At 33.9% G+C, this 15,369-nt stretch overlaps 1 protein-coding gene across 10 annotated transcripts in view; it reads right to left on the bottom strand.

Annotated features, from left to right (window-relative positions):
- Positions 1–262: 262 nt before the first annotated feature.
- The window catches only part of ERBIN (erbb2 interacting protein), a 110,948-nt gene continuing 95,841 nt past the window's right edge, over positions 263–15,369 (bottom strand). For 8 of the 10 annotated variants that reach the window (XM_052670012.1, XM_052670014.1, XM_052670009.1 and 5 more), the window contains 6 exons: positions 10,072–10,215; positions 9,145–9,276; positions 7,427–7,636; positions 6,370–6,462; positions 5,741–5,815; positions 263–2,916 (listed from right to left, as the gene is read on the bottom strand). In XM_052670012.1, coding sequence (XP_052525972.1) covers positions 2,809–2,916; positions 5,741–5,815; positions 6,370–6,462; positions 7,427–7,636; positions 9,145–9,276; positions 10,072–10,215 — 762 coding nt within the window. In that variant the 3' untranslated portion in view covers positions 263–2,808. The remainder of the gene's footprint in view (positions 2,917–5,740; positions 5,816–6,369; positions 6,463–7,426; positions 7,637–9,144; positions 9,277–10,071; positions 10,216–15,369) is intronic. The other 2 variants (XM_052670019.1, XM_052670018.1) reach the window with 1 other exon arrangement.

Genomic DNA, 15,369 nt, shown 5'->3' on the forward strand with positions numbered 1-15,369 from the left:
TGTATCAGTTGAACTGATTCTTTAATGAACGAGTAAGAATAGAAATAACAGAGTATACATCAACTCACTGCCATTCTAAGTTACACTGTTGACAGATGCTTTTTCTGTTCAAAATGTAGTTTAAGAAAAATGCCAGTACTGTCTCTCCTCCTGCTGAATCCCAATTAGACTACTTCAAAGGACATCCTTCTCAGACTCTGCAAAATCATCTAGCTTGACATGTATTTAAGATTACACACAGACACAGAAGGAACAAACACAATTCAACCCATTGAAAACTTCAAGGTTTACTGAGTAAAGTCAGTATAATCCATGTTTTATTTGATGGTTAGTTTGCTAATTTACTCAAGACAAACTTTGGCCAAATGTTTCCACGAGAGGTACTAAAGTTCTTCTATAAAACTCTGTTTCTACGGTTCTATCATAGCCAAGCAGTTTTTGATAGAATTGTCTCTTGACAAGTCAATCTGAAAATTAAGTAACATAACACAGTTTAGAACTCCTCTTAACATTAAAGCAAAATACAACACAGTATTATTCCTCAGTGATATAATTAAATGTACTGTAAAATGTATATAAAGTCAGCCCAAGATCAGTAAAGAATCAGTTCTGCTTTTTGGACTTTTTCCTTCCCAAAGATTCAGGTTATGTAGAAGACCAATTTAGGACACGTCTGTCTGTTTTTTTTCCCTTTAAAAAGTAGAGTGTGATAAAAATAAAATGATTGAAATTAATGAACGTATGATGTGAACATTTTGCTTTTTCAATAAAAAAAATATAAACTAAATAACCAAACACATCTCAGAAGGGGAACACCGAAGCCTGCCATTATATAGCTACGTTTCTCATTCTTTCCTTTAAAGATTAACAGCACACAGAAAATAAGTGAATTTTTATCAAAATACAGCACATTTCTGCTAGTATATTAAAAAAAAAAAACAATTTTCCTATGTAAATATCACTGAAAATCAACTAAAAAGAATTAAAATATACAAAGAGTTGTTAAAGGGTTTCAATTAAAATTATTAGAACTATACACAGTACAATAAGCAACAGTTAACATCTTTAAAAGAAGTGCAATAATATTGAAGTTTGCTTATTTAAAAAGTACTGCCTGTTTATTACCTTTAGCTATGTATAATTCCTCTCTTGTAGTTAATTTCCCCAAAACTAAAGGAGGCTGGTATTTTTGCTAGCTTTATTAAATGCATTTACTTCTGTACACATGGGTTGAAAAGAAAGCAACTTCTACTTGTTTCAAACAATCAACTTGCATGTAAGTAAAAATGAACTGCAATAACTGAATATTGCTCCACTGACAGGCTTATCATTAGCCCTGATTAAAAACAGTTACTGGTCTTCTATGGCACTTTTCCCTGGTCCATAACAACCGTGTATTAATTGACACTGCAGATTGCGTAGTCTTTATTGAATTACAAAGGAGAAAAGAGAAAAATAAAGTTAATGTTTCTGGTAAACAAAATTAATACAAGCGTAATTGAATATTTTACACAGTAATAAGGAACAAAGGCAGCCTGTGGTAAATCACTATTACATTAATACAGTTAGAAACCCTTTAATGACTCTGAAGTGTGTAGTTCACATTTAATGTTACCTGTAGGAACAGCCCTTTAAGAAACATCATTACAAACTGGTTGGTTGTAAGTATACCCTCCCTTTGCTCTCCATCTCGTCACAGCAATTCTCCATCACTGTTCGAAGTTTCACAAACTTGCTTTGGTTACCTAGCTCCATGCCTATGGTCTCCTTTTTGATTAACAAGGCAATGCAAAGGCCAAACAAAATCAAGATGACTTTCATAACCTTTCTTCCATCATCTATTTTGTGTGTGTTTAAATATATATTACAGGCAACAATCTTAAAAACTGGCCATTTTGGTTTCATTTTAAAAATCTGAAAGGTTAAAATGGAGTACTTTTTATAAAGACAAAAGTACCACCACTTGCACAAAATTGGAGATTTCCATAGCAAAGAAAAATCTCTGGGCACGTTTCCACAGTACAGCTGAAAAAAAGTATGTATTGAAGAAAACCCAACTAAACATGAATCACATGGCAAATGACTACATTAGGAATAAATCTGTACAATATCACAGATTTGTAATTACAGTCTTCCTAAAAAACACCATAATCTTTTATTGCATTTTCTATTGGTAGACGCACACTCCAGAACTAAATGCTTTTTTGTCTTTATTGATTCCAGATTTAGATAGCAGATAGTTGATTCACCTGACCTTTGTACTGTCCGACCAGCACCACCTTCCATCTACCCATTCATCTATACAATGTGCACATATCAAAGCCAACATTTAATATCCCCTTTCCACATCTATAGAAGTGGTTTCAGCATAACACATTAATATCTGGTGAATAAAAATAAAGGCAATAAACAGCAACAGGACAGACAGCCCTGCCATCTGTCCATTGGCTACAACGTGGCTTCTTAAAGCCTCGCACAAAGTTTAGTAATGTGTATGAATTATCCAAAAATAAACCTACCATCTGTACAAAACAATAACACAGGTTTGTTCTTGGAGGAGTGATCCTTAGATTGTTATAATGCTTAAAAACAAGTTTATTCACCATATGTATTTCCAAAGTGATTTCCTGTATGTTCTATACAGTGGTTTTTTCCCCTTTAACCACAAGTTCAGTTTTTCATTTCCTGTACAAATATTGATCATAATTCTTTTCAAGTTCCTTTAATGTATAAAAATAGGCAAAATATTCAGTTTCCCATAAGTCCTTCAATGAATCCTGTTGGCTTTATCCCCATTATCCACAGAATTTATGAAGAAATTTCTCTCACAACGATGAGTTCCACTGTATTCTGAAAAGTCTTTAGCAAAGATACTGCTTGTCCATGGTCAATATTTATGAAGCTGTATCCATTGGCCTAAAAAGAAATTTTTAGAATTGAAAATGGCAGTCTGATATTTAATGTTATGTCACTAATGCTTAAACTAGGTTCAAAATAACAAAATCTTACATGCATGCAGGCAGTAACATGCTGCTGATTCACTCATTCCATGATTAATGTCAGCAGAACACACAGGTATATGCTATAAGGAATTCACAGATCCTGTTAGCCTTGAGAGAATTTTGTCTCAAGTGCACTGAAAATATTTGCAAACAACCAAAAGAGAAATCTGAGCTTGAAAGCATCAGACATTAAATTCTTCAGCCTGAATACAGCCATGCTAAAGAAAAGCAAAGGCAGTACAAATGATATATCTCAGTTTAAATACCAGAAATGGATTTGTGATTGATAAATTAAAAAGTATTTAAACCTCTAACAAAAAGCATTCATAGCACTGGAGCCCTTTTAAGACTTTACTCCTTTTCTCCCATCAACAAACTTTCTTTCTTCCATGAGCAGAGTCTAACAGTGAGCCAGTTTGTTCTGCAAGGTTATACAGTCTTTTCCTGTGTACAACTTCCCCAGGACCTGACTGGATAAATCTCTGATCTGATCTCTGTGCCAATTCTCTTTCAAGGCTGGGATTGAAATCTCCTGGGGTCATCCCAGCTTCAATTTTCCTATAATCAAGTACCTCTATTATTCCTAAAATGGGCTTGGCAAACATGGGCAGCTCTAAGCAGCCTACAGAAATGAGCATTCAGCTTTTCAGGATGCACTGCTATAAATTCATACTCAGTCTGAGTCATGAAATGCAGATTGACAGTTTGGTCTGTCCACTGCTTCCAGCTCTATCTCCCACCTTTCTCTCAGAGGGGTTGGCACTTCTTATGGGGACAAAGGTCCAGACAAAATGTCACCAGAGGTGACAGTTAAGGCCAGTTGTGCTCTTAGCTGCTCCATTTTGGAGTTGCGCATGCTCCTCCTATTACCTAACACTTATTCTTGCTACTAGAAAGACCCTTTGTTATAAAGGCAGTAATTTGTAAGTCTGTCTAGGGCTACAAAAGCAGTTTTAAATATAGAATGTTGAGAGAACAAAAGCAGTAATAATAATTCCATGCCATCATCTATATGGTATGTCCTAACCTAATATGCAACAGTATCTTAAGACTTCCATGCAATTATCTGGGCACTGGTAGTGTAGAATATTTTGCTTGATATATGTACTAGATATGCATTACAATATACTTCTAATGTATATTTTATGGAAAACGTTGTCATAACAAGCATAGGAGAGAAATCTGAGGAGAAATTGTAGACAAATGCAGCCATTTTCATGACTAAATGTCATAAAGAAGACAGGACTGTTGTTACATTGTCACTGAGGTACCAGGGTTATATTTGCTGTTAGACCAAAAAAATTTGTTAGCTATGAGAAATGAAAGAGCTTGTAATTGTCTGTAGATGCAAATGCAGCATCTCCCTGAGCTCTTAAAATCTATAAAATTCTTCATTAAACAGAAAGCAAAACCCTAGCAGAGTGCCAACAGGACAGAAAGAAATTGCATTACAATGCATTACAAGAGAGACAAATGAAATTCCATACAGTCAAGAATAGTCCTTTAAAACAAAAAAATACCCTTCACACACATTCCACTCTAGTCCAAGGTTTAAAATGTTATTCTTCTTCCTGTGTAGAGTGTTGCCCCTTCATTTAAAGTATTTACATCACTAAGAGTGCTATGAATGGAAGCTAGCTTTCTCTTGTCAGGAGAAATGTGTACTTAATTATTTACCCCACTCAAAACCAAGTTATCTTAAAGACGGATTAATTTGATCTTAGTTCATTTTTTCGTGTGCGTTGGCGGGCTTTCTCTTCCATTGGAGGGATCATGCAATTTGTTTTTGCTTAAGAAAACTGTTCACACAAGATGGTACTTTAATGGAAATGCGAAGTTTGTCTTTGAAAAAACTGAAATACAGCAGAGCTAATTCTATAAATACCTTTACACTGGTAACATGGAGAATACTTTTTACCAAGAGGTTAGCTCTGCAACTTGAAGGGTGCTTTAAATATTCTGTTAGCCTCTTTCTGTAGAACAATAAGGTTATATAATCCATTCAGCCATTTCCTTGACCCCTCCAAAAATAACTTGCAAGTTCATTAGATAATTTCAAGCAAATCTAATAGAAAAGTGGTCTGAAAAGAATGAACTTGCTGCAGAAAAACAGGCTGCAGAGCTGCAACCAGAAGCCAGAGCACCTGAAAGAAATTGTTTGGCTTGCTCATGGCAGATGAGGTAGCCAGCAGGCACACACTGCGAGCACTCAGGTATCGGTCAGTCAGCAAAGAAGTGGCCTCTGTCAGTGGCTGTGCATATCCAACCTGCCAGCTGGGGGCAGGCAGCAAAAGCAGACACAGTCTGTAGCGCTGCAGTGTGGGGACAGCAACAGAAAATGGGCTTGAGGAGTAACTGATGGCCATCACACAGTTTATTATTCAGAGTATTGTATATAAATGAATACCAGTTAATTAAATGAATGACAAAGTCTAATTGACTTGCTCACATTGAATAACAACATTAGGACTATTTTTTGCTTTTAAAATTATGAAAATTAAAATTACAAAAAATATTCAAAATTTGAAAAATGACTCAAATGATCAATGCTTCAGCTCATCTCACTTATCCTAACATTAGGTAGAAAAAAATTGAAATCACCATCCCAAAATGCTAGAATGGCTCCGGAGAGATTCTAGTGATCTACACAAAAATGAAACATACTGCTTTTAGAAAAGAAGCAAATTAAAAATGAACTAATATATTACACAGGCTAATTGATTATATGACTACAGTACCTGAATTATTTTATCCCCAGGTTGCAACAGCTTAGATGCTGGTCCTTCAGGCTGTACTCTGGTTACAAATATACCCTTGAAAAACAGAGGTGGAAAATATTTTTGACAATTTATTTCATAAAATTAGGGTATACAAATGTAATTTAAAACATTTCAATTTTCCATCACAAATAGAAGGGGATGCAGTATTATTTTATGGCTGCCTTCTTTTTCCATTGTTAAATCCAGGGCAATTGCCTTTAAAGGATTACTGAAGGGCAAATCCTGATTCGCCTAACGTGTAACTCAAGGCTTTGTTTAATTTGGCAGACGTATATATCAAAATGAATTATCAGCCAGAGAAATAATGCTGTAGGCTAAATCATGTTTTCTTTTAAGAGGCTTCCTCTGTAATTTACTATCACAAATCTGTGAACTGATATCTGGTACAGTCTAAGAATCCTTCAGTGAAAATACTCCTCTGTGTTATCATGTGGCTACTACCTCCATTTTCCATAATTTTTCCTCACTTTTCTCCAATTACGTCCTGGATTTTAGTGGTTCACATTTGGGGCTATTGTATTTTTCATACATTAGGAAGCATGTGCTAATCAAAACGATTTTAAGATACGTTACTATAAAATACTCACATCATCTTCAGGTCTGAATGGATTTCCTCTACCACCAACTCCTCCTGATATACTAAATCCAAGTTCTGGATCCTTGTCAATTCTCACTCGAATCTAGGTAGTTACAAAGTTAGAAGAACTGGCTGAAAAATGCATTCAAAGCTACTGTAATGAATTTATTACTAAGGAATTCAGATTAAAAAAAAGCTTTTGAAAGAAAAAAAATTCAAAAAGCATTTATCATAATTCAAGCAAATACTGTAGCTCATAATATTAATTCAAGCCAAGGTATCTTTGTACATAAGTTTTACTCTAACATCACTGATATTATAATCGTAGTAATCCACGCAGCTTCTAAATTCATAGATATTTAATACTAAGTAAATTTATGTAACGTTCTCAGCAAATACATGCCTACCTGCAAGAATTTGTTCTTCCTATTTCTTGCTATTTCTAGCTGAATTTGAAATCAAACCTGGTTCCTACTTTCATTCTAAATTCTACATAGCCATCGCTGTATCTCCTTTCTCTTGACAGAAGAGTTGACTACAAGACAGTTTTACAGAAGAAGTCTGTATGTTCATTCTACCACAGAATGAAAGCTCTCAAAATTTTCCACAAATAACAAAGCAATACCGAGGAAAAATTCTGTGTCCAAGAACAGAAAGAAAGTTGCTTACAATGAGGGAGCCATTAAGTGGTGTAAGAAGTCCTTACGCATATCTGTATGCCATAAATAAGACTAATAATTATCAGGCATGCATCAGATGTTCTCACTTTTTTTTTTTTTTTTACCTTGTTATGATTTAGGGCTGCACAATTCCACATTTGCAACTTTTTGAATCATTTTGGAGAGCAATGAATAGAAGCAAAGTACTCTAACTTGTACTGTGATTTTGAATTTTTCAGTTACCCACAAATGATGAGTCAGTGATGAATAAACATAGTAAAAAAATGAATTTCTACCTCACTAAAAAAATGCAAACGTAAGTTTTTGGAACTATCTGTTAAAAAAATCTACCACATTTCTCTTTATAACAGACAGATGCCAGTCATCCAAATGACGTTTTACCCTTACCTCTTGCTTTACCAATTCATGGCTTTGTCTCGGAGAACACTGAGACTGGGTATAGGTAGGTTGGTGGGCAACTTTCAACATCAGATAATCAATTAACTGTTCTCTAGATGGATGTCTTCCCACTGATGATTGAGGAGGGAGATGATGAACTTGGCTATAGTTTGCCTGAGTTCTTTGAGGCTGGCACATCTGTCCGTTTGTCAAAGGTATCTGAATAAAATATGAATATTATTAATGCCGTAGACTTTATACATACTAATCCTCAATTCTTCCTTATTTCAATATTTCTCATGTTTGATTGTTTTTAATTTTAGGAACATTACTAAAATTACTCTTCTGGGTCACGCGCAATCACACTCAATTTTCATGAGACTTATGAGTTCTGACTCTGTAAGAACTTTGTGAAACAAAAACATTATGTTTACTAATCTACTAGAACAGACTAGACAAAGACTTTTTCACTGAGTTATCTCAACTATTTTTTTTTTTTCTGGTATATAAGTGACTATATTGAAACGTGGTTGATTTTGTTGTAGTTCTCACACAAAATATTTATAGCATTCTTAGTAAATTATATACAAATTAAAAATCCTACACAACTAGCAGACAATTTATATGATCACTGGAACAAAAAACCCAAAGAAGTTCACTTACAAGCTCAAGATTTAAATATCAAATCAATATTAATGGTATTTCTTTTGTTAAGGAGATAACTATATCAATAAGGTATTCAACTATAAAGACCTTCAGCACATTCAAACCATTTTACTAAGGATGTTGCTGGAGAAGACAATGTTTCTTACTGAAGCCGCAGAGTTACTGAGATTTCTGCAGCTCTGCCTTGAGATGTGACTCATTTTCCTTCTTCCATGCTGTTACAAAGCCCAAGTAGGCAGTCACCCTTCTGTAGGATTCCCACATTCTGAAATTGCTACAATCTTAAACTGCAGACTTTTCTGCCTACTACTATTATCTCATTAGTCAGAAGACACAAGGACATCAAAATACTCCGTTCCTCAAGGTTATAAATATCTAAGGTACACAAATTTCAGTCATTAACCATGCAATGTAAAAGGACATACAGAGATTATTTTAAGATGAGTTTCTATATCAAAGTCATTCTGAGAAATGCGTATGCGTATCTCAGCTAATCTACAGATGAGACCATACTTAATTTACAAGATTTTCCACTGCTTTTTCTTAAAACATTTTCTGAAAATGATAGGAAAACTATTTTTGTGTATTGTAAGAGGCAAAGAGTTTACATAGGCAACATATGTCAAGATCTATGCAAATTCTCAATACTCAGTTCTGTAGAAACTCAGTGGAAATCAATGAAGTTAGAAATCTATCACTGCTTTGTAAGTTACATACATATATTTATTTTCACCGTAGTAAGTCCTGCTTGCATAGACGGTCTTTACATATAAACACAGAATGTGTACTATGAATTCTAGCTAACCACTGCAATTTAATCACAACACATTTCAAGTTAAGTTCTTTAACTGCATAATGAGCTTCAATCTGCCTTCCTGATCATATGCATGTATTCATATGTATCATGTATCATATGCAGTATTCCAGTTTCGACATGCAGCTACTTTCCCTGGAAATTTCTTCCCTTTTTTACATTTCAAAGCCCCAGTTCCATCTACTATCTCAGCACATGCTTTTACAAACGATAGTATATCCATCCATGATATCATGTAGATAATTACCTGCACAGGTATTTTCTTCATGCTGTCTGGAGGAACATCTTTGAGACTAAGCGTAGCAGATGAGTAATTCTGCTTTCCTGAAATGAACACCTCATCTTGGCATTGGTCTCCTGAAGTTGAAGCCTGGGGATGCTTTAAGTAAAATGCAGGAGTAAAGAAGAACATCCTTGTATTATTCAAGAAACTAAAAAGTACTCAAAAGATTTTTAAAGTGTCTTTTGAAAGAGTTTTATAATTCTTTAACTTTGTTTTTGTTTATATAGAATATGTAAATCCTGCTGGTGAAGACACCACACTTAGAACATATTGGTGGATATTTACAAAAATTAGAAACTGCATAGGTGTCTTTGATCACCAATACATTGTTAAGAAAAGTCAACAAATGCTGAACATTACTCATGCAAGGATTCACATGACAAACAGTTTTCTGAAATATCTACTTAGGATACTCAGACTGAGGAGTTCTTTCCTCTCGTTTTCCTGAGAAAACATTAACTCATTTCCTTGAAAATCTAAATTGCCCAGCAATTGCAGCTTACAGCAGAAGAATTTGTTTGGAAGAAAAAGTGGCATAATAAAATTTTGTTCTATCATTTTTGATTTTTGGCTGAATTCAGAATTTCAAACTCTTGTTCACAATACATAAAACAAAACCAGACATTTTTATTTGTGTTTGACCATATATAAAGGCCAATTAGAAAATTCTACTTCACAGCATTAATCTGAAAAACCTGACAATAAAGTTAAGCCATATGAAGTAACGGCAAAACATTAAATACATATTAAAAATGAATCCAGCACAAGTTTTACTCTATTTATTGAAAGCACTGTTCATCTGTAGAAAGACAGCTATCAATTTAAAGCACAGTCCTCATAGTTTATCCTTTACCCCTCTGTATATTGCAGCAGTCTCCTGTAGGTACTCACTCGAACAATGTGCACACCAGAACCTCTTCCGTCTGCAACACTCAAGGCAACACTACCCTGGCTGCCATGCAGATCCCTAGAGCTGCCATAGTGAAAGCTGCTAACAGCAGCATAATTGGAATTAAAGGACCTAGACAGCATGCTCTGAATAAAGAGGGGACAGATTTAACACAGAGATTAGTGCAGCATGCATAAACCACAAGACATGTTATACGTAGACTAATATAGACATATTCCATTGTCATGCAAGATAAAAACCATGCAAGAACAGTGCTACTGTGATATATAAAACACAACTGTCTCCTATGTTTACCTTTATTTACTGTAAATCAGCATGCAGTCAGCACAGTACATGCAGATTTACATGTAAATAAAGTCATTCAAACGTTCATGTATTTGGAAAACAACATAGGTTCACAGGTTGTCAAAATTCCCACATTTTTAATAAATTTACAATATATAGAGTACATTGTGGGAAGAACAGCTGGCAGTCAAGACAAACACCTGTAAAAAATCAGTTGATTACCAGTTGTCACTATTTTGTCTTATTTTCCCCCTTATTATTGGTACAGTACAAACAATAACTCATACAGAGATTTGAAGATCATGGAGCCTCATTAAAAAACAAGCAAACAAACAATCAAAAAAACTATTCCCATGCCACTGCAGGTAATGAAGAATGTAACAAAAGCTCAAGAACAGAAGAGAGATTTGGTTTTGAGCTATTTTACTTTGCAGACCTAACCTCTGCTAATGCTGGCCAGGGTGACAGAAAGAAAGCAGTGGACGTAAGTATTTTGCCAAAGACTTTTGTTGCAAGAACAAAACAATATAAAAAACTGTGCAGATGGAAACTCCCTCATATTCTACCTGACAAATGAAATAATTATAAAACACATGAAAAATCACAGCCTTGTCAAAAAAACGGTAATAGTAAGAGATATGCTGTAAAACATCAAAACCCAAAGTTGTAAAAAAGTTGTAACTCAACACAAGCAGATATTCCCAGCGATCAGTTTAGGAAGCATTCTTGCTCTACTTATTTTTATCTTGGAAGAGAGAATCTGGGGCATTTGGAAAGAGAGCAGTATCTCTATAATTTTGTTTTTCAAAATGCATGATGAAGGTTGCACATTTCTTTAGAAATTCTCTGGAGATTGCTGCACCAGAGAAGATTCTTCCAGAAAGGGGAGTAAGCAGATGTCACCAAAAAACTCGTCTGATTTTTGAGAAATCCCATTTCAGGTACTCTAACCTAGATAGATGCTAACCAATATACATTATATGTTCTTTTTTTTTTTTTTCTTAAATGTTACTCGAGACTGGCTGAAGTACACAAATTGAAAGCTACATTATATCAAGGAAAAAATGATCTTATATATATTAAAAATATAAAATGTGTATATATAATATATATATAATATTATATATTAAAATTATATATATTTATTATATAATATTATATATATAAATATATATTATATAGACAGATAAAATATCCTGTATATAAATCAGGTTTATAGTCAGTAAGCAGACTAATGGAATCAGCTTAGATTCAGGCAGCTAGAAGTGCAGATTTGCTGCTGTTTTAACATTCTTTGTGAATGCTAAGAGTGAAAACATTCTCTATTCACTGCTTGTAAGAGAATGAAACGAGCATCTTTCTGGAACCAAAGTTTCTTAACACACTTACTTAGGTGCAAGATGATAAAGAGTGGAATTTACTGAGTAAAATTTCTTCCAGATAATGTAGTAATTTTAAGACTGCTTGAAGTATGCATTTTGCAATAGCCTTCTTAAAAAAAATCTTATTTCTAAGATAAAATGAGTCTATCCTGGCCCAGAGACATTAAGGGACTTCTTAATATATTCACAGCCTTGCTGTTTTGAGATATTTAAGGCAAAGTAATCACTTCTTGTTCCACCATTTATCTACACACTCCATAGTTTTGTACTTGACATATTCTATGTAAATTTCTTATGGCTTCCTTGTACAATATGTACACTGTTGCTGTTCCATGCTCTACAGGTACACATAATACAAAAAGTATATCCTCAACCTTCCACTTTTTCCAAAAGTTACTTCACATAGATATTATGATGTAGCATTTGCTTATCATAATCCATGAAACTTTGGTATATAATAGGAACTAACAAAATTCAATTAGTCTGTGACCTTACAAATACTAAGGAACTTAGTTTTATTCCTGCACAGACCTACTGAAGTTATTTTCCTTGTTATGTTGTAAAAGCTTAACTTGGAAAAAGCTGTGAGGCAATACTAATATTTTTCCACATCAGGATCACAGAGAAACAAACAACAGTGAAAAAAATCTGAACTGATTAAAACTGCAAGCCTGTATCAGTTGGACTTCTTTATTTCTTTGAAGAAGGTACCATACACTGAGAACTGTCATAGTAAAACCACCTATATTTTAGTTTCTGAATAGGAAAGTAAGCACCTACTTTTATGACTTGTTTTTTGCAATTCTTCCTGTTCTGAAAAGGTTAATGAATGAGATTTAAATAATAGAGCACTTAATTCCAGACAAAATTATAATTGAAAGCAAAAATGCATCTGATAAACTCTCAAGCAATCCACAAAAACAAAAAAGGAAAATACACCTATGTAAGTGACAGATACACTGTTTCTACCAACTCCAGTATTTGCAGATAACTCTTACAGATATTTACTCTTCAGTTTAAGAAATTCCTCTAAAACACAATAAAATGTGTGTGATTCTAAAATTATAAAGAGACAGTATCTTAGCTTAAATTCCTAAATGAAAACTTTCAACATAACTAGAAAGTTACAATTACTTGTCAGAAAAACCGGCAAGTCTCCCTTGAAAAAGGAAGTGTGATGAAATACGTTACTGTTCTTAAAAGCTCACCCGTACACTGAATTTAAAAGCTTTGGTACTGAGACTGAGGGGACAGAATTCATTGCACACTTTCCTACAGCTTCCTACATGTAACCACTAGGGAGCAGCTTGACATTTAAAGAAATCTTCTCTATCCCACAGTAAAATCAGCTTTGCATTAGATAAGAAAATTATTTCTCCAGAAAATATGCAAAAGAAAGATTTACAAGAGGTCTTATGAACTATATTCACTTTCCTTCAGCACGTGGATAATTTTAGTTCATCAGAATATGGTGTCTTAAATCTTGTCAAAGGAATTTATAGATTCTGTTTACTTGCTGGAAATCTGCTATTAATATTTTTGCAGGATTTAAAATATTCTTATACGTCTCCTCATACAAACTAAATTCTTGAAAGTTTCCTTTTGCTTGAATGAGGTTAAAAAAAATCTGATAAATATAACATAATTCAGACTTCCCCAATTTTGCCCAACAAGCCTTTCCCTATCTCATCCTGTTACTAAATTCTATAGAAACCAAGCAAAAAAGTAGTCCAGGAGCCTCACTCACCACCACTCCCCTCCAACCACAAAAAACAAACAAACAAATGAAACAACCCAAAACAAAAGAAGAAAAGACAAAAGCCTGAACACCATCTCCACATCACAAACCCTCAACAAGTCAAAGCCACCACACATTCTTCACATACTTTTTCTTAGTAAGTATTGGATAAAAATTTAAAAAGTGATTAATTCAATACCAGACTCAAAAGAAATTAAGATTATTAACCCATATTGTTGTGCACAACAGGCACAAAGATATGAATTAAATATTCATCATAATACTTAATTTTGTATACTTGATTTATCAGTGCTATGTCTTGTACTTTGAAAGAAAGGGAAACAGCATTATAAAACCATGAGCTTTGTCAAAGCAATTTCCAATAACTGTTTGTTCTTTAAACGAAGTATTCACTTCTTCAAGTAAATACTGATTTTTTTTCCAGACTTCGTAACAACTTCAGAAGTCTGTTCTGTAGATTAAGCTCCCATATTAGAAATACATTTTAAGTACAATCATACCTGAAGCCATTATTTTAAAAGAAAAAAGAAATATCCAGTGAATTTCTACATTATCATATTTGCCAGCTGCCATACAGGATTGCATCTGCATTTCTATAGTTTGTTTGTTTGTTTGTTTTAAAGCCAATCATATCCCAGAAAATATAAAATAGACAATTATACGCATATTCACCTTTAAACTCATAAGTCTTAGCTTAGTAAAATCTTCTTTAAAATGCTTTAAGGCCAGAATAAAAGAAGCACGCACAGAAAAGGCACACTATTAATATATCTTAGATAGATGCACAGCTAAGAACCCAGGAGCAACTATTCCATATCCTTCTAGTAAGAAACAATAATTAAGGTTTACATAAAAAGCATGGAAGAAAAAATATGAACAGATATAAAGGGTATTAAGTCAAGGTGACTAAATTTCTACTACCAGGGCAGTTTTCATTTGATGTATTAAACATCATTTCTAACATGTGAAACAGACAGCGTAAGAATGAACTAAAGCCAAATAGCTCTAGCAGTGCACTCAAGTTTCCCCCTATACTCCAGCGCTGTGCAATTTTTTTCATTTTCCATTGTTTGGCTTAAGATTATATATATGCATACAGGGGAATTTAACATTAGAATATGCACCTTTGATTAAGATTGGAACGTTCTGTGACAGCTTTGTATGACAAATGGTCCACTACACCTTAGCATAATACTTTGCCTTAAAATATTTGTTCTTTTGTTCTATGTGACTCAAAACGGATCACAAGAACAGCTATGGCTGTTGTGCAGACATTGAAAACAAACATCTCTTTTTATAACTAGGAATTATGCAAATTAAACAAAACCAAATTGACTTCCCTTCCAAGGAAACAAAGTCAGGTTGATGGTATCCTGGCCAGTATTTAGTTATGTGATTTTACAGTGGTTCTGCTGGGTAGCATACCATACGTTCTCCCAGTCTCCATCCAATTTCTTTGAAGATGCATAACTGTTCATGTTTCCATATCAGCTCAAATTTTTGATGGCATTAAGGTACATAAAGAATCCTGTTCATCATTACTCTAGTTATATCAAAATCTCCTGTGATTTCATGAAATGAGCAAGATTTTTATGTGCTCTCAGTTATAAATATTCATTCAACAGTCTGTCAAATATCCAACTTCAAAAGACAACTGGCTTGGAGCAAAAAAATGGCAACTATTTTTTTCAGCTCCTCCGCATTTGAAGCTGTAGACCTATACTAGGAAATGCATTTTACTGATGTTCTTTTCCTTGTTCTTGAAATGAAGAAATAAGGAAAAAATGCAGAAGAGAAAGCTCAAGAAAGGTAACAGAATAGTATAATATGAAGACAACATATTAATGTTATTA

Source organism: Tympanuchus pallidicinctus, unplaced genomic scaffold, assembly GCF_026119805.1.
Source record: "Tympanuchus pallidicinctus isolate F22 unplaced genomic scaffold, pur_lepc_1.0 scaffold9, whole genome shotgun sequence".
Lineage (NCBI taxonomy): Eukaryota > Metazoa > Chordata > Aves > Galliformes > Phasianidae > Tympanuchus > Tympanuchus pallidicinctus.